The 19,398-nt window shown below is 41.1% G+C and overlaps 2 protein-coding genes across 14 annotated transcripts in view; both read right to left on the bottom strand.

Moving 5' to 3' along the window:
- Window positions 1–10,974, bottom strand: part of LOC139350195 (protein outspread) — a 47,534-nt gene extending 36,560 nt beyond the window's left edge. For all 11 annotated transcript variants that reach the window (XR_011603490.1, XR_011603491.1, XM_070991406.1 and 8 more), the window contains exons 1-3: window positions 10,067–10,974; window positions 7,673–7,750; window positions 5,939–6,004 (exon numbers count right to left, since the gene is read on the bottom strand). Coding sequence is in view for 9 of the 11 variants with exons in the window: in XM_070991406.1 (XP_070847507.1) it covers window positions 5,939–6,004; window positions 7,673–7,750; window positions 10,067–10,186 (264 nt within the window). In the remaining 2 variants the exon portion in view is untranslated. The remainder of the gene's footprint in view (window positions 1–5,938; window positions 6,005–7,672; window positions 7,751–10,066) is intronic.
- A 3,354-nt stretch (window positions 10,975–14,328) lies between these two features.
- LOC139349918 (actin-binding LIM protein 1-like) overlaps window positions 14,329–19,398 on the bottom strand; it is a 34,799-nt gene continuing 29,729 nt past the window's right edge. For 2 of the 3 annotated variants that reach the window (XM_070990975.1, XM_070990977.1), the window contains exons 9-17: window positions 19,212–19,289; window positions 18,240–18,410; window positions 17,527–17,556; window positions 17,249–17,378; window positions 16,993–17,082; window positions 15,861–15,907; window positions 15,240–15,305; window positions 15,033–15,086; window positions 14,329–14,582 (exon numbers count right to left, since the gene is read on the bottom strand). In XM_070990975.1, the coding sequence (XP_070847076.1) occupies window positions 14,427–14,582; window positions 15,033–15,086; window positions 15,240–15,305; window positions 15,861–15,907; window positions 16,993–17,082; window positions 17,249–17,378; window positions 17,527–17,556; window positions 18,240–18,410; window positions 19,212–19,289 (822 nt within the window). In that variant the 3' untranslated portion in view covers window positions 14,329–14,426. The remainder of the gene's footprint in view (window positions 14,583–15,032; window positions 15,087–15,239; window positions 15,306–15,860; window positions 15,908–16,992; window positions 17,083–17,248; window positions 17,379–17,526; window positions 17,557–18,239; window positions 18,411–19,211; window positions 19,290–19,398) is intronic. The other variant, XM_070990976.1, reaches the window with a different exon arrangement.

Here is a 19,398-nt window from a genome sequence, read left to right as displayed (position 1 = left end):
CTTGACATAAAAAAAGAAAAGCTAAATGTCATCCTGTCTGAAGTTATGAGGCTACAATTAATAACCCAACATGTTCTCTGATGGCATTTGCAATGACACTTCCACATTACAGCACCTGTTTTCCTGATAAAACGTTATAGGAAAGCAGTGGCTCCCATGTTCACACTGGATCTTGTGTTCATGCAGCAGCCTAATGCATCACTGAAGACAGGGATCAGCCCAGAGAACTCTCTAAACAGCATCACCAATCATTTTATTCCCCATGCACTGCAGTCCTTGTCAATGTCAAATGTTTGGTGGGCTGGGGTTGATGTAGACTGCCACCCAGGTAGCCAGTCATATTCGTCGCTGCACTTTTCACTCTGACTGGTTGGTTGTGATAACTGCACAGGGGTTGCAAAAACTGGAGATGATAATACTTTTTGTGTTGCACTCTCGCACTGAAGTTCATTGTGGTCAGCCTACCCCGGCCAACAGCAGACATGACAGTGTCTAGGTCAGCAGTCCATAGGGAACTGGAAATTCCAAACTGGGATAATACACTGACAAGAATCCACAAAAATTCCCCATTTCTGTGAATGAAAACAAAAAACTAGGGAATGCTCTTTATAAATACACTACACAGGGCGTCAGCTTCAGGATGTTGGGTTGCTATTAGGTTGAGTGGCAGTTACAGTGTTGTAGACCCTGATGATTACAAGCTGTATGAATGGCTGTTCCCATGGTTTTGTGGCTTTGTGCAATGGGAACAGTGACCCCACTGTAATCCATGGCTGTTTACATTCCAGAAGATCAGTTCCTACTGGAACCATGGGGAAGGAAGGGCAGGGGTTAAAGGAGACTCTCACGCACGATATCTCTACAAAACCAACATACGCCTCACTCAGGACCCACGTTTAGTAAACAATCCACAATGATCCAGTACGGAGGGTTTACTCTGTCTTATCAACATGAGCTGTGTCCAACAAAGCATTTATTTTTTACCCTTTTTCCTCTACATTATGTGCCTCTCTCCAATCTGCCTTTCAATCCTAAATCATTCATCTTTGCATATCTCCATATTGTGCTGTAAGACAAACTTGTGTACTCCAGGCAGTCTTTACTACCCTCTCCACTCTGTTTCCCATGGCTTGCTGTGAGTGGAAGACTGGAGCTCCCCCTATAAGTATCCCTAATTTGATGGGGTGGGGTGGTCAGCCTCCACTTATTCCCTGCACAGAGTGCCTGGAGGCAACAACACAGCTCAGAGGCCCTGCCCACTCATCCATCCCCTGGAAAGCTCTCCTCATTCCCAAACCAACACAAGACAAAAGCTTGTCAAAATTGGTTAAAAATAGCCCTCAAGTTCATGTTTCACAGGGCTAGAAAAGGGAGATGGTTTGTGCATGTTTCTGCATGTCAAAAGGTCCTACAAGTCTGCGGGCAAACACTTGCTGAGTTTGTATATGGTTCTGTCTGAAAGATTCAGGAAAGAGGCGGCAGAATGGTGTGCCTCAAGTTAAAAGAATGTACAAATGTGTGGGAAATGCAGGGAAGTTTGTCAAAACTCTCTCAGTTCTTGGACACCGCTATGAAGCAGGGGTCCACTATTTGAATTCCAGTAAACACAGGAAATTAATTGAGCTAAGATGAAATGAGAATGACTTCAACAACTGAAACGTCATTAGAACATCATGTTCTCCTTGGAATAACAAGAGATATGGCTGTGATACCCAGTCAACTGCTAGTAATACAGTCTAACATCGCCAAATGCAATTCAAGTGTTTTTGTCTATACGGCAACTCAATAGGTAGCCTTATTATATATGCAGATATACTGTGCTTGTTCAGTTTGCACTAAAACACATTAACTGACAAGCATGAGGTCTTGTTTCCCTGCATTGGCTTCCAAAGAAATGAGGATATATTGAATTCAATCCACCATCAACAGTAATTAGTTTCAATGCAAAAGTCTTTGCAATTTAAGGATGTATAAAAAAATGAGGCTTTGATTCAGTGTGAGCTCAGAGACCACAACAGAGACACTGAAAAGTTGAAAAAAAAAAAAAAAAAAAAAAAAAAAAAAATCAGCCTAGATCATATGATGAGGGGTGTGTCTTAGAGTGTGTGCGCACATTAGTAAGAATAGGTTACAGTTAGGTTAACACATGGTCAAGGGGAGCTAGGTGTTGTGTGGGGTATTTAGGACCACTTAGCGAAGTAGTTATTATAGTGTGGGTGCTGATCATTTTAACTCGCACTGATGTCATCAAGGTGGCTTTGTGGAGCTGGAGGGTTCTTTACACCCACGTACTTGCTCTAACCACGAGGTGATAATGGATTTTTTTGTGTGTATGTGTGTTTCTCACATCACTTTAACAGCTTGAACAGCTTAGGGTGCCCTGTGTTCATGTTGTTCATTCTTCTTTTCTTTACCTGTAATTGATTTAAGGACCACTTTCTTTCTACGGTGTTCAATGACTCCTGAAGCTGAAGTCGGTTTAAAACTGAGGTTTCTCGAACCTTGCGACACCTGTTCATGACATTGCCTCTGCATTCAAGCACCCTCGGTCCCAGGTGCATTCACGCACACAGAAACATGCGCAGCTCAGCACAAACTTTAACTCTGTCCAATCTGGCCTTACACATTTGTTTCAATGCTGCGTCTGGTGTTTTTTCTACAGCTACTGTAGAAAGGCTTGCTCACCATATGACTGAGCCTAGAGACAGCTTCAGCCCACACTCATGTTTTGCTTCCAGAGTGTTCTGTCCTGTGTCCATACAGTCAGGACAGAGACAGCCAGAGCTCTCTACAAAACAGAGAATAACTGTCCCATGTTACACATGCCATGGTCAACTGCTGCACAAAGGGACAAAACATGTTGCCTTAGCAACGCTCTGCTGAAACAACTGCATTGGGTTGCCCTGGGAAAATCTAGCTTGTGCATTCAGCAAACACTGGAGACTGAAGTGACAGTGGACTTTTTGAGTAAATGTATCATATTTCCATATTCACAGCTAATAAAATGTATAGCGCTAAAATGCAGTTTATTAGCTTGGGTACAACACATTTCAACTCCCTTTTTAGAGACCTATGCCAAGATCAATGCACAAAAATTGCACGAACGCATTAGCCTTGCATGGTAGCACAGGTTACATGAAGGCCAGCGTTTTCATCCTATCCATCCTTCCACTCAGAACACATTTTCCCTTTATCTTGCTCTTACCGCAGCTACATTTTCTTATTTTTACCACTTGTCTCTTGCACATAAGGACTCTTCATAGACACTGCTGTCCTTAGCATAAAATAATGGCAGTGGTGTGCAGTGTTGGGTGTTCACTGTAGGTGGGCAACCCCAAATCGATGGCTCTCCCAGGCCTTTACTAACCCATTCCTTTCCCCCAGAGCTGTGCCACATCCTGAAGGTTGGGACCGCAGCCCATCTGGGTTTGGTTAGAGCCAAAGACACAAGACCCATAAAACTAGGCCGAGAGGAAAACAGAGGGGCACCTCCTCATCTACAACCCCAACCAGTGCTCTCAGATGGGGGCTCTGATGTGGTCTGGAGCAACGTTATACTGGCGAAAAGCTGGCAGTCTTTAGATTTGACCTGATGTCATTAACAATTCAGCATTTAAACTGATCTTAATGTCTTGTATTTAATGTTGATTGTAGCCATCTGAAACAACTTCCGGTGAAGATTTTAACTGCATGTAACGTGCATACAAGACATAGTTGTGTATCAAATTTCAAAACCCTATCAACCAGTATGGCCAATTTACCAACTGCACATCAATGGCGCAATAAAGTCTAGATTATAATTTTGGCATCACTGCACAGAAATGAAATGTTGTAATAATGGCAAAGCTGAGATCACTTACAAAAGACAAAACAATAACAGGCAGCACAGGCACCACTTGTCTCTGATCATGGGCATGGAATTAAAAAAATAATAAATTAAAAAATTTTTTAAAATCAGTCGCACTCAAAATGCTCTATTTCAAGAACACAATCTATTTTATATTCTTACTTCCACTGTCTATAACAAAGTGAAAAAGGCATTAACTGCTATTTATAAAATAATATAATGCCACTCGACAGTCCAAATATTAATGCTTCTGCCCACAAAAAACAAGTGCCAAATATCTACGCCAATTAGCCAAGATTGTACAGCTGTTTATTCAACACAGAACAATTATTCTAATACGCTTGGTTTGACAAGTAGAGTCTATATTTAGTGTCACTTGATATTTTCAGCTCCAGACCCTTGCTACCTCTCTCTTCTTTTGATCATGCATTCAGAGAAGAGATGAAAAGATGAAGAGTGACATCCAGAGAGGCCGATGAATGGATGGAGGACATCCGCCTCTTTCCATTGTCTCTTTCAGTGAACACATCATCTGTCCTTATGGTGTCATCATTCTCAACCAGTGCCCCACAAATACAATTCATTGGCTCTGGTTTGAAGAAGGCATTAAGTGCTTTATTTATTTATTTTTTTTTTTTCACATCTTTAGCGCAATAAAATTCTCAGCCTCTCTGTCTAAACATGTGGCAGCTTTCTATAGGGTGAATGAAATGACTCTAAAGGGCACTGAAAAGAAAATAAATCTACACAGCATCGTAGCTCCTGCTGCTTCTATTACGTAAAACCTCTCAGCATCTCTCTCCTCTGCCAAAGAATGCCACATACAGTATGAAAGGGTCAAAAGCAACAAAGCATGCGCTGTTTCAACTATTTCTGCTTTCACCTCATTTCAAAGCACATCCCACATTTAGACCAAAAATAACAAAAAAAAAAAAAACTGTTGAGCACTGCTTTGGGTCAATCAATATTCACCTTGGCCATGTGCTGCAGTATGATACGGCTGTAAAAAACAACAAACTATATAGTCTTAAAAAAAAACCCTGCCAAAACATGAACTCAGGTGGAGAGATAGTTGGTCTACCTTTTAATTTCATAATGATTGTATAGATACTCAACAGGTGGCACCAATCATGATCACTAAAACCATTAGTCTTCCGGGTGTTCAGTGGTCTTTCCAGTTTTTCTTTCAGAACAGGAAGTTACCACAGGGCTCTTGCATAATAAGCGTGTTTGCCACTTAAAACAAACACACGCAGCTTCACACATCAGTACCATGTGGTGTCACTTCATTCCTTTTCACACCACTGTGCTAGTTAGCTTAGTGTTTAACACATTGACAAAACACGTAAGAGAGCACTGGTGTGATGTGGTGACTGCCTGGTCAAGTGGTAGAGAGCCCATCACACCCTCCAGCTATTCCTCAGACAAACACCAAAATGCTTCTAACAAAATAACTATAATTCATCCTAAACTGTTAACACTACCAATGTTTGAAGTCTTAAAAAACAAAAAATTTCTCAAGTTTTATGTTCATTATTTTTCAGTAATAAGCCTTCAGGAATAAGTTATGTGGTCTGTTCTGTTTGCTGCTGCTGCTGCTGCTGCTGCTGCTGCTGCTGCTGCTGCTGCTGCTGCTGTTGTTGTATGGTGGCAATGCAATGCAAACACTTCCTCTAGCAGTTTCACATTAAAACACTTCCAGGAGCTACAGGGCATAATCACTTCCCTTTCAATGATAGATGGTATGCTGAGTTTCATTTACAGCACGTTGGCACAAAGAAAGAGAAGCACAATCGATTTTGAGTTTAGTGGATGGAAACTGTTCAAATAGGAGAAAGAGAAGGGTTAAGTGGGGAGAATGGCACGTCAATGTGCCACATAAGGCTGTGTAAATGATGAATGCAAGAATTTACAATGTGAGCCTTCATAGCACAGGCATGTGGCATCATTTATGTTCTGTTTTTTTTTTTTTTGTCTAGTATTTGACACCAGACTATTATTCAAATTATCACAGTAAATTAAAAAAATGTATTTTGATTTTTCAAAAAAAAAAAAAAAACAGCAGCTGAGAAGAGGAAAGCTTTCACTCACCATTTCGTCCAGAGCATAGCGAAGTAAGCCATGCTCGTAAAGGATGAAGAACCTCCTTTGCCATTTCTGCATAAACAAAAAGGGGAAAATCTTGAATTACCAACATGGTTGTGATGCAGAGGCAACCCAGTTCTTGGCACAGTTTCAGCATCTACCACATCTGAGAGTTTTCAAGTTAGCTGGAAAACATTTTATTGTCATGCTTCAGGCCAAAAATCAATCACCCAGTTTTCAGTTTGTTTTTCTTCACCAATGCATGAGGACAAACTAGAACACTGATATGAAAACACCTGTTAATGTCCCAGATGAATGTGGCTATAACAACAAAAACTACGTAGGTGAACCTTTGCATGGCGATACACAATATCACACTTCTGACAACATTCACCATGCCCTGATCTGTTTATAAGATACATGTATACACACACACCTCTGTTAGTCAAAAAGGCATTTTGCCAATATCTCTGTGAATGATACAGTATGGGAACCATTTCCATTGATCTCCCTCCTTGGGAGCTAGATGAGCTCTCCACTGCCCTCCTCCTCTCTTAATGCACCGTTTTGTCTCAGTCTTAAATATCCTGTGCTCCAATTCCAACTGAGCCCAATCCATGAAATATTGAGAGGTGCTTTGTTACCTAAAAGCCACTGTAGGATCTCAATAGGGGTCCTGATAGGCTTCATGGGTGATGTTAAAGGGACACTGCAGTCATATCCATTAACAGAGGCCATTAAAAAAGGTGAGAGATAAGTGGCTCAAAGGGAGCTCATAAAGATCAATTCTACAGTGTTGTTGATGGACATAACAGAACAATAGACGAAAAGAGGTCCTAAAGCATGACTCATCCAATGTGTCAGCTCTTTTTCTATGTTATTTGCTTGTTGGTCAGTCAAAACTTGACCAACCTGCTCACCTCAGCACTACGCACAGGCCACCAATTACACCCCCACAGTCAAAAGCTGATTGTAAGAATAGACAGAACACATTAGTGATTATGTCAAAGCAGCAGCAGACTGTTGACAGTAGTTTGAGTTGAAGGATCCAGAGGTGCTTTTCCCCAAAACCCCATATGGAAGCCATCAGTGTGGCTGTGAGAACTGGGACTTTTCCCTCTCCTCCCCCACATTCTCTCTACTCCTTTCGGGATGCACCACCACAGTATAATCTGAGATCTGATAAAGGAAGCAGTGCAACAGAGCACGGCTCCCATTACATGATGCTAGGGGAGCAGGATTCGTGAAATAAAAGTCAATATTAGGCTCATTATTGCCTGAGAATGAGGCTTCTTGTGATAGTGGGCCAAGCCTCCCACGAATCCATGAAACAGCAACAGGAGCCACAACAACCAGACCTCCTGTTTGTTTCGATGTGAAATAAGTGCCAGCAAGGATAACAAAATCAAAGGAAGGGCTAGGCAAGCCAAGTCCCTTCTGTCAACTTACCCCAGCACCCTTGGAGCTCCCCGAATATACTAAAGGTTACCCATCTCAGACTAAAAGCTGTTCAACTCAAAACTGTTAGTTCTGCACCTTTTGACTCCTGGCATGAGCAGAAGCTACAGTATAGGTAAGCTGTTCCTTTCAAAGATTACCATTTTGTTTTCATGAAGCTCCACCCTAAGTCCCTTCATTAAAAAGACATTAAAAAGAAATCAAAGAGAAGTGAAGAGAAACAAAAAATACGCCTCATTCTCAGTATATTTTAACTTCAAGTCCAGCAAAGGAAACACTTACCCGGGATCTGTGTAAGGGATTGTCAAAATTTGTTCCCTCTGGTGCCAGCAGCAACCATCCTCCATATATGGGTTTTGCCTGTTGAGCAGAAAACACAATTACTGTGATGAAAGCAAACATTCAAACAGGCACATCAATACGTCGATCAGCAGTTTAATTATGCATATTTTAATTCACTACAAATATAACTGGAGGCTGGTCCCTAGCTCAGGCTTGTGAAACAGTATCAGACAGTATGTGACACTGACACACACACATTTTAGTTTAACTCCGGAAAGGTGTGTATTAGTCACTAGCTGCTTTGAGTTAACTGCAGGCTACATTCTCCAGCTGGCTGTATCCCAGAGCACCATGCTGTCCTGGAAAAAAAAGGAAAGGCTAACACACATGATTTTCCCTCTGATCCTCTAAGTGGGTGGACTGGTGGGTGGAGGGGGCAGTGAGAGGCAGAAGTTAGCAAGAAAAACAGTGGATGAGAAACAGGAGAAAGTGCAGAGCCAGAGATCTTTTGTGGCTGCAGATTTGCAATTCAAACTTGAGAAATGCAAGTTGGGCTGGCAGTCTTTCTTAAATACTTCTGGTACGAATTTGAACTGTAGCCATACTAGTAGTCAGCATTTGTTTGCTGAGCCAAAGAAGTCCTGCATAACAACTGCAGGGTTGTGTGCACAGCCGCAAAAAAATTACTAAATATATTTACACTAAACTCTTCATCAACCTTCACCTAAAGAGCTTAACAAATTAAGCACCTTACGTAACTCAACCGCACTCTCAAGTCTATGGAGCAGTAGCCTACGAATCAAGTCGGAAAAGCTCTGACATTTAAAGCCGCCTGGCACCTCTATGTCCATCTATCAGTGGTTTTGATTACAGTCATAACTTCATCCCATGTAAAGCCAAGTATAATCCAGCATAAAATCCTCTTTTACTTTGATTACAGGAGGTGCAGCACATTTCTCTGCTGAGTGGCTTGGTAAACAAAAAGATATAACAGGAATTTTCAATCATAAGCCCGTAACTGTAACCTTGGACTGTCAAGAGTTTGTGCAGACTTGCAAGAGAAACAACATCCAGCTTCTGAAAGACAACCTGAGAGGTGACAGCACACAGAAATAGCAGCTTGGAGATGAGCTATTTGATAATGGGACTGCAGGAAAGAGCAGTACAGTAAATGTTGAGCAGGGAATTACACTAATGCTGGGACACCAGCTTCCTCCTTGCCAGTGAAAAATGAGTCTAAAGCCCCAAGAGGAACGCTGAGACTGAGCATAGTTTAGAAAAACGTCCCATCTCTCCTCATATGACCTGACAGCAGCCCGAATGGCAAGTCCTCCTAAGAGAGAGAAGTAGACGAACTGAATCTGGGTCATTTTTTACCCTTCAGTGGTTAAATGGAGTCATTTGAGTGTATTCCTGTGAGTTCATTTAACAACAGCCCCCGACCCCTTATCCTCCCGCAATCATAAATGACTGTGATGCTGAACCAATGGACCTTTAAGTGGTGAGTTAGTGCGGAAAAGGATGAAAATATGCATAAAATGAGATTTACAGGCCTTCAGTATCTTCTTGAAGTAGGACTTTAGGAAACAATGAACAACATGGCCAGCCTGTCCCACGTCCCCAGTCCCTGACAACACATGATAACCTCCCACTGGCTGCAGTCATCAAAGGGTAAGGCTGATAGCCAATGAGTAAGAAATTCCACTGAGAAATAACCTCAAGGCTATTTTCATTCCAGTAGAGAAGCCACTGGTCATGATGGAGGAAAATGTGCACAATGTTAACTCGATGTTAGTGTGTTGGTGCTCATCCAGCCACGTTTAAGACAAGTGAAGAAGCATCGCTGTCCGTCCCTGTCACAGATATAAAATGCCAACCTGGATCCAGGTGACTCTTACCCTGTGAGGTTAAACAGCTTACCGTAAGGAATCACCACGGTTTAGGTCAGCAGAGTTCAGTGTGACCTGATGCCACCATTCACAAGTCAGCCATCAACCACATAGTCCAGGGAACAGTTTTCATTTGTGATGAATATATTATTGAAAAACAACAATACAATGCTGACATCCTTGGGGCTTTTACAGAAAGAAATGGAACCTAAATGATTCAACAAAGGCAGTTTTTAACAGGCCACTGTGCTGGAAGGCATGGAGCTGGGCGGAGGCCTATATCTGCATGAATTAAGGTCAATATGAGCCCTTGGGCTAGAAAATAATTGTGTCCAATTAGCCTAACCTTTGCGCTTCATGGTCTATTGACACATGACAAACCGTTTGAAACGAGCACATCAAAAGCAGAGATAGGAACAGGCTTTCCCTTGTTCATAACAGATTACACAGACAGCATTACAAGCATGAACCGAGGAATGTTTTTAAAAAAACAGCACGTATTTACCTGATTTAAGTCTTCGTCGTTCAGCAAATGTGATTCTCTGGGCTTGAAGCAATTCTGGCATTTACTTTTGTTGAAAATGTTGGCTTGAAATTTCCGACAAGGGTTGTCTTTGAATGACATGGTTGGTTGGTGGGAAAGGCGACACTTGGTGAAGGGGGGGAAATGTCCAAGGAGTCCTTGTTTGAACAACAAAACTACTCAATTGTAGCAGACAAATAAGTCAACTTACTAATGTCGAAATATTATGGGACAACTTTCTAGAACAAACCCGCCGGAAGAAAGAAGTGTAAAGTCCGTTGAAAAGGTAATAGTGCGTCGTTCACCTGTCCGGTGTTACCTGAGGCGTCCAATAACCTCTCGTTAAGTCATATCTATGATAGTCATCTTGCGCGAGGGGTCGCCTCCCGCCGCTAACGTTGACCTGCTAACTTTTGTTTTCGTGTACAAGCTAACTGAGAAGTTAGTCAAACAGCTAAAGTCGTCAAAAAATGCAGGCAGGTGCGCGCCGTCTTTCCCTTAATTACGTCCTCCAACGAAGTGGCGACGTTTCACAGGTGACATTACGGGCCTCGAGCTCGCTGCAAGGGTCCCGTCAGCCTCCATCGGGCGGAACGAGCTCTGTCGAGGGAGGGAGTCCACTTTGGCCCCTCTCACTCTCTCTCTCTCTCTGTCTCTGTCTTTCTATCTAACAAGTGATACCGCACTCATTGCCGTTAAACCTGTGTAACGCTTCTAACGTCTCCGTTCAAGGCCAAACACCGTTATCCGACTTTAAAAACGCCATCGACTCGGCTGTCACGCCGTCGGATCCATAACATCAGGTCCCGCTCGTCGTCGCAGCCGTCTCCTTGCCAGTAGTACGCAGACTGCGGTGGATGTTTTCGTGTAAATCCTCGATCGGGCCGCTCAGTTGGTGGAGAGATGGGGAGGCGTTCAGGAGAGAGTGGAGTGTTGAGTGACAGCAAGCTCGGCCAATTATATTTCTAGGCACGCCTGCAGCTGACCATGTGGCCCCAACTGTCCAATAGAAAGCTTCAAAAGGCTCCCATACTTTCGCTCAAGCTAGGTGGGCTTTAAAGAGCCTTTGATAGCAAAAACTAATGTCTCTGTGAGACTGTTAGGCTATCATTAATATAAGCCTGAACTAATATTTTTCATTTCAGGCTGAAAAGGCAGACTGTAGGCTATATTTATTCAGGTTGCCCTCTTTATTAGCCCAGGGTTAATTCTTTGGCTGATATTTTTGTTTTTCTTATGTGGTGTGTTAATCTTTAAAATCCACAACAACAGGACAGGAAGGCAAAGAAGAAAAGAAAGGTGGTTATTTTTCAAAACATTTCCAATTCCTCCTTCCCTTTTTTTCTCCTGTACTGAAAAACTGGATTGCTAAACAGCCAAAAGTGTCAAAAATTGTTACTTCAGATGGAAAATAAGGCTTTACTGGTTTAAGATAACTTAGAAAAAGGATAACACCCTTATTGACCTTTCATGGAGCATGTGAATGCAAAAGTCATAAGACTGCACTGAGCAGTAAACAGAAACATTACTTCATCTAAGTGACAAACAAGAGATTAGGATTTGAAAAACATGACAAAAACACAGTAGAGCAACTTCATCTGATATCTTGCATGTCATGTATGTATTAAACACTGTGACATCATGTTCTTGGAAATCACACTTATAGAACTGATAAGCTTAAAAGATTTGATAAGAAGAGATGAATAAATAATAAAGACGAAGCATTATGTAATATATTTTTGCATGATTTAATTTGCCTGCAGGAGGCTATTTTTACACTACTACTACTACTACTACTACTACTGCTTGACATTTTGACAGCTGCAAGTAAAGACAAAGGACATCTCAAATGTACTGCTCAAATTCAAGCTTAAACAAAGTCTGGCAAATGTTCATTTTAAATATGGAAAGCAATGCTGAAGCAGTGTTTTGTTTCCAGGCTCCAGAGCACCATCTGTTGGTCTTAAATTTCCAATGACTGGGTCCAAGGCTGGACCAAGATGAGAGATGGAAAAAGACTATAAAAAAGACACATTGTAAAAATATGTCAGAGCCAAATCTAAGGGGAATGTATGAGTTATGGAGAGCAGGTGAAGCTAAGTCTGGGAGTTTTGCAATATGCTTTTATGAGTGAAAATATGAAGTGTTGCCCAATGTTGTGATGTAATGAAAATGTTGTCGTGCTTTGCAGTGTACTGGTGCACCACCTGTTGTCTGAACTCATAAAATAACTGTTAGAAAGTGTTAGAAAATCTGATTACTGCATTTATTTCATAATACTAGGTAGCTTATCTTATTACACCATTAAAGTACAGTCATGGAAATTTAACAAGGCGCTTGGACGAGTTGTAGAACTACTGTAGCAGGTGAGTTTACTTTAGTTGTCCCCGCTTGCATTTTTCCAATGAGTACTTTATCTTAAGCTGGGCTGTCTTTTGAGTTTGACAGGAAGAGGAGAATATCGGGTAGTAATTAGGATTTCAGCCACTCCACTGTCGTGCTAATTCTGTCTGAAATTTGCATAAAGAAATGCACTCTGTACAGAGAGAGCGATCATGAAGGTTTCTCTGCCGTGTATATAAAACCAGATCAAGAACATTTCTTCAGATTCTTTGAAGTCTTGTGTTCCAGTTTTCCAAGTTGATGATCCAGACTGTAAAATTCTCCTGGCAAATGCACCAAAAAACTCCTTTTTGGAGTACATACACTCAATCATTCTGTCAATAAAAAGACATCAACTTACTCATCTTATTAGAAGTACAAGATTTTATTTAGGGTGCTTGAGGTGGTGTGCTGGGACAGCAGTGCCAAAGTAACATATACAGTGACGTTTATCACAGCTACAGTAAGTCAGGGAAAACATAAAACAAACGTGTCAAACGATCATAATCCAAGGTTTTGCACAATCCTTCCTAAATGATATATGGTTTGAAACAGGATGCACAGCCTGGTCTCTGGCATCAAAGATTGACACGTTACTTCCTCTATATTTTTCACTTTTCAGCATGCTATTAAAATGCCACTCTGCATTTACCATGGACGTAAATTGCACACAGCTGAATCGTCCAATATGGACGTAATCCCTAGTGAGACAGGACTGACTTAGGAAAATAATAACCGCTATCTATTATTGAAGCCAAGAATGTAGCTAAGTTGAGTTCTAATACTTATGTCTGCTTTGAGGTATTGGAAATTTAAACTTTGTTCATTACAACAGCCAACAAAAACTAAATGGGAAGCAAATGCTGTGTCACCAAAAAGATGGGATTTATCCAGTTTGTAGGCAAAAAAAACATATGGGTTGATCAGAACTTGTCATGTGCTGCACATTAGAGTTAAAACATGCATTAGGCAGCATTTAGAAAAGATTTGCCCTCTTCTTCATGTCGTTACGTTTCCACAGCGGAAGTCTGTCAAATTCTTGAATCTCCATGCCAAAGATCTCAAAGAATGAATCGGGGGATAGGTGACGCTGCAGAGGAAGAATAACAGAATAACGTTACAGTGGGTAAGAGGCAGAGCTCATCTGTTTGGTGGATTTATTATTCTAAAATGTAACCTGTCATCTTGTTTTAAAGGAGAATCTTTCATGCCACTGTCCAGGTACACTCTTGTCAAGGTTGGCCTAGCATTGATTTAAAAAAAAAATAATAATAAAAAAAAAAAAATATATATATATATATATATATCAAGATGTATTGCCTTGAATTTGTGCCTTTTGGCAAGCTCCAGTGTGCAACAAAGATGTTGTCTTTCGTTCAATGGCCATTTTTCTTTTCATTACTGCCATTCAAGTATGGATAAAAACAATACAGAGCAGGCTGTTTAGTTATGTAACAAAGATGTGTCACAATGTAATACAGCCTTTCTCACATTACCGTACCTCGAGTCTCGTTCTGTCAACATCTCTGGGAAGCTTCACTCTTCCTCTGCTGGTAACTGTGAGCATTTCATATGGGTAGACCTTGAATGACAAAGACAAAGGCTGCTTTATCACACATGCTACACCTGAGCACAATCTTTTGTACACTCATGTTATGAGCTATTGAGATACAGGATGGAATTAGAACATCATGTCCCAAGCAAATATGCATCTTGTAGTACCGCTGCACAGTTATCATGGATATCTGTAGTGCTTCAGCCTGCAGGGAAGAAGATGCTGCTTCTATTCGCCTCAGTTTTCATGTATACTGTTATAAAGGAAGAGTGGTGATGAAGCTGTCCTTGAAACCTCAGCACTGTCCTACAGCTTTTAAACTACTGCAGCAAGTCTATCCTAAGCTCCACTGAATTGGACTGTTATTGCATGTAACTGTTAGTGCTGTATTATAAGTCTTTTCAGTCAAACCCTCCTCTGGCAAACAGATTCTGGCAGAGAATTAAATGCAAAAGAGAAAAGCATGAATATAAAAATAATACTTGCTTTTGGTTCCAACAAATTAGGCATAGACACTCCTCTCTCCATTCGTGCTAACAGATGTTGACCGTCAGGGATGAGCTACAGAATGGAGCAAACACATGCAATGGGAAAACATCATGGCAGGATTAGTCACTTCAAAGCGAAAAGCCAAATGACAGCAGAGTATATTTCTAAAATGTGTGGTTAAAGAGTTGAAAGCTATATATATATATACATATATACATATATATATATATATATGAAGAGATCTGCAAGTCCAATGCAGCATTGGAACAGGTGAATGTGTTTTTCATAAAACATGCAGACAGCAAGGTGAGTTCAGTCCTTTTGAAAACAAACAGGGAAAGGAAGCAAGACCGTGGGGATTCAAGATCCCATGAAGCTCCACTCAGGTCATGCTCACGTACCTTAACGTCTGAAAGGCAGGGGGAAAAGTAAAGAACAAGCACACTAATTAACTTCTTAAGAATTATCCACCAAGTTAATCTTTAAGCAATTTCCATGATAGATAAAAGAAAAGATGTCTACACACTTACCTCTGAATCTGTCACCGTTGTAGTGGGAGAAATCAGCTGACTGTGGCTTATTGAGAGGAAAGCACATTAAAACATGACACAGCACAAAAAATGCATATTTGCACTAAATTCAGCCTGAATTAAAGGAGGGTCAAATACATGAATCGCTTGATACAATAATGCTAAAGAGGGAATTAGTTATCAGTCATGCTGCTCTTACCGGATTGAGGCCATTGCGACCGTATTGAGGCAAAGAGGATGTTTGGGATGGGGAGGAATCTGGATCGGTGTGAAAGTGAAACGGCAGATAGATTAGCTCGTGTTGAGACGACTTACAGGCAGATTCGGCTCTTTGCTCAAATTAGATCAGACTTACGGAGTAGAATATACCTTGCCAAGTTCTTTAATTAACCTGCTGCTAATAGTTACGTAAAACAGGCTTCTCAGTACTGCTCTATTTCTATCTTTAGACTTTCCACAAAACCATGTTTGACGTTCACTAAGCTTGTTTACTTTACCAGCAGTTTACCCACAGCTTATAGTAAATACCTTGAATACTGATTTTTACAGTAGTGTTACCTTACATGACACACGTGTGGACAGTGGAGCATGCATTCTGTCAACATCTCTCATGTATGACTGACTATAACTGAGGTATTATAGCATATGAACATTTGTTTGCTTATAAGTCTTCCTTTAATTTCAACTGAGTGCTATGTATGTATTTCACAGTATATCGATTTTACTGACATTACCTGAAGAAATGTGTTAGTTGTAAAAATGTACAAGAACACAAGCACATTCATTCATTTCTTGGAAAATGAAAGGTCCATATTGTACCTTGCTGTCGATAGATCGGAGGCCTCCTGTACATGTTGTAGCCTTCATCTGCAGACAGAAAGAATGCAGCGTCAGCAGATAATTTACTAAAATATTACACAGCAGAACCAAAATAATGTATTGTTAATAATAACCGGCTGCAGAGTCTCTGTGGCAGCTTGCTTAATCACTTCTTTTTCTCTTTCAGCAGCCTATTTTTGCTCAAACTGTGGCACTTTACATAAGAAATGCATTAAAATGAGTGGGAGTGGAATTAAAGCAGCATCACTGAATTACTCCATTTTCTCAGACAAAAAGCCAAACAATGTAAAGACTTGGACCAGAATCCACTGATAATGTAATAGAGCATCTGTACATATAATTTACTTAGTCAAAAATAATTTGGAGTTTCAGAAATTTTTCATTTTAAGACTCTGACGTCTGAAATCGATCGATTTCAAAGACTGAATGAAGTACTGCTGTACACAGAAATCAAGGCCATGCTGGTTGTTCGAGGATTGTGAGTGATTTTCAGTTCCCACCAAAAACACATGCCAGCGATTACCAGTCAAAGCTTGTCACATCTTATCCACACACACGCAAAACAGGCTTTAAAAAAAATCTCAGCACTGCTATAAATAGGCCCGGCTGCAGAGGAATGTGTGAGTGAAGTTGGGAACAGGCGCAGGAAAATTGACTTACTGAATCGATCAAAGTAGTTTTATTAATAGCGACTTTGATGTACATTGAGAGAAAGGATTTTATTCTGAGCTGTGGGTGGGGTGGCAGAACAACAGGAAAGAGAATTGGAAAAGAAAGGAGAAAACTAGCGAAATATCTGGAAGAAGCAGCGAGCTGGTGAGCTTTCTCTGTCTCCTGTGATAAGAAAGAGTGTGTGGGCGACCGACAGTCTGTCTGAACTTTGACCACTAGATGGCTCAGTGTTTCTAAGAATAAAGCCAATTATGTTTCTGTGCCATCTTACTTTTGATTTCTGACTCCAACCCTTAAAACCAGTTTGTCTTTAGAGGCTGCTGTTGAAATTTCTATTCTACCATTGCACTCACCACAGTCCTGTGTAGTTAGGAGCAAGTGTTTGATATAGCAGATAAGAAAAGGGAAAAGAAGGGATGCAGAGGAGCGGGAGTTCTTACCTTTGGTGTGAGGGAGAAAGTGGTGATGTAAAGGGGAAGTGGGGCAGGTGTCATTGTTGCCAGAGAGTAAAGAAGAAGAAAGCATCAACCCTGCGTGTATTGCATGAAAGAGGTGGGAGGAGGAGGAGGAGGAGTCGTGGAGGTAGAGGAGATGAGGAAAGGTGGTACAATAGAGAACAAGTGAGTGGGAGTGGGGGGTTTGATATCTTTGTGATGAGGACATTGAGATCATTTTCCTTCCCAGTGCTCTCCTCACCTGGCCGGTGGAAGTGTTGTGGTGATCTGGACAGAGTTGGAGTGTAGCTGTGGCGATTGTACATGGTGTGAGCTCCAAAGGATCCGTGACTTGTTGATTTCGGTATGCGCTTTCTCACTTCAAAACTCTCCTTGAGAGAAGAAAGAAACAAAAACTGTGTAAAATGCACAGCAGGTCACAAGTAATTTGTGCCACTGAGTGTTACGTATGTGTGATTTCAATGGGGGTCTGGAACAAACTGTGTGTCACAGCATTTCTTACAGCGTGGAAATATTTACCTCTGTGGTTACAGATACGTTTCCTGGAGACTAAATCAGAAAGACAGAAGAAGGAAAATTAACCAGACAGAAACACGCCTTACACTGCAGTCACCACAAAGTGAAAACCTTGTATCTCCAAACTTGCCTGGTAAACTTCGTAATCTATGTATCTTTGACAACGCTTCATAAGAGGAAGGCATCTATAATATGCTTTACACCGCAATCCTTCGCCTGAATTTGAAAAACCAGCGAGAATGGAGTTATGAGGTTTTCACACGAAGGGAGACACAAATGGTGGGAGATGAAAGGATTTGATATAAAGGTAGATTTAGCTAACACTGGTGTCAGGAAGCCTGGCACGGATTCCTAATGAATGCTCAATGGCACAGCGAACAGCAACTGACCACTTCTGCATTTCATATTAAGTCAGCAAACATTCTTCCACTATTTTAGTTGCTGTGCAGACAAATTCAAAATGTAAGTAGAGACATTGTATACCTGCCTAGATGTAGATATCTAAGCTATGCTGTTCATAAAGAAGCACTACTGCTGCTCCAAAACACACTGAAGGACGCATTTGTCTCTACATTTTAGGCCAAACGCAGTCAAATATCAGCAACAAAACAAGACCTCACTTGGTTTGACTTATAAATCAAACCAAGACCAAAACACCAAAACAATGACACACAAACATGCCACCAGATATAACTTGGAGCATTGAATGCAGTTACCTCTGCGGGGCTTTGCCTGTCCTGTCTGTTGCCTTTGTTGTCCAAAGCAGAGGAGTTGTCGTTCACAGACTTATAAGATATCATATCAGGATGCTCTATATCGTATATCGCCTTGACTCTGGGAATTGCCGCTAAGTCTCGGTAATCAATGATCTCATTATCTACTTTTGCCTGGGACCAGGACAGGGAGGAGAGAGGGGAGGATGTGGATGAGGAGAAGGACACGGAGGATGGAAGACAGAAGGAGCAGACAGTATGCCTCAGGTCAGGTCAAAGGTCAAAGGTTGCTTGTTACATCACTGCATGGAGGAATGAAACTTTAATCCCACAACACCACAATGGTTTTTGGCACATGAAGCGGACAGATTAACATGTAATCTGTGGCCTGCTTCTGTTTCACTACATCATTTCTGAGGCTTTTGAGTATCAAAAAGATAATTGGCTCATATTTTGAGGTGGGGGTAAAGTTTATTCCACACAATACATCGGCAGGGTACGGATCATAAAAGAGTGGACGGAGGAAACAAATGGACACTGAAAGCACCGGGTTGTTTTTATGATCAAATGCAATCTGAATTGCTAGTGCATTCAAATTGATCTAAGCTCCTGTTCAATATGTGGTTGATTTTTAATCTGCATATTCATGATTACATTAAGAAGATTTGCTTCGCCACTCAACCACAATTGAAAATATGTTTTTCTTTCACAAGCAGAACGAAACTAGTTCCGATCAGTCAAGGTAAAATAAAAATATATATGCTAACATGAAACTTTCATTGATTTTAAGACTCTTTAATATATATATGTATATTTTTACATCATCACATTTGTCTACTGTCAAAAAGAAACCTCTCGCAAGAGAGACACTTTGTCCATGCGACTCCCCTGTGTAAATAAAGGATAAATGAAATGTAAATCAACCCACGCTGAACTGGGCACCATGGAGGATGTTAAGCTGTCAGCAGAACTTACGCAGATATTTCGACTAGGACTCCCTGGAGTGCATGAGCCCGGCCTGGAACAGGAGCTTTCCGATGAGGATCTAGTGGGCTAAGAGGGGAAAAAAAAAGAAGCAGCTGTTAGTTTGACTTGTTGAGAAACATCACTGTCTGCTTCAGCTCAGGTGTCAGTAGACAGCCTCCATTGTTTCCTCTCAGTG

Source organism: Chaetodon trifascialis, chromosome 21 (genome assembly GCF_039877785.1).
Source record: "Chaetodon trifascialis isolate fChaTrf1 chromosome 21, fChaTrf1.hap1, whole genome shotgun sequence".
Taxonomy (NCBI): Eukaryota; Metazoa; Chordata; class Actinopteri; order Chaetodontiformes; family Chaetodontidae; genus Chaetodon; species Chaetodon trifascialis.
This window is presented reverse-complemented; position numbering and strand designations above follow the sequence as displayed.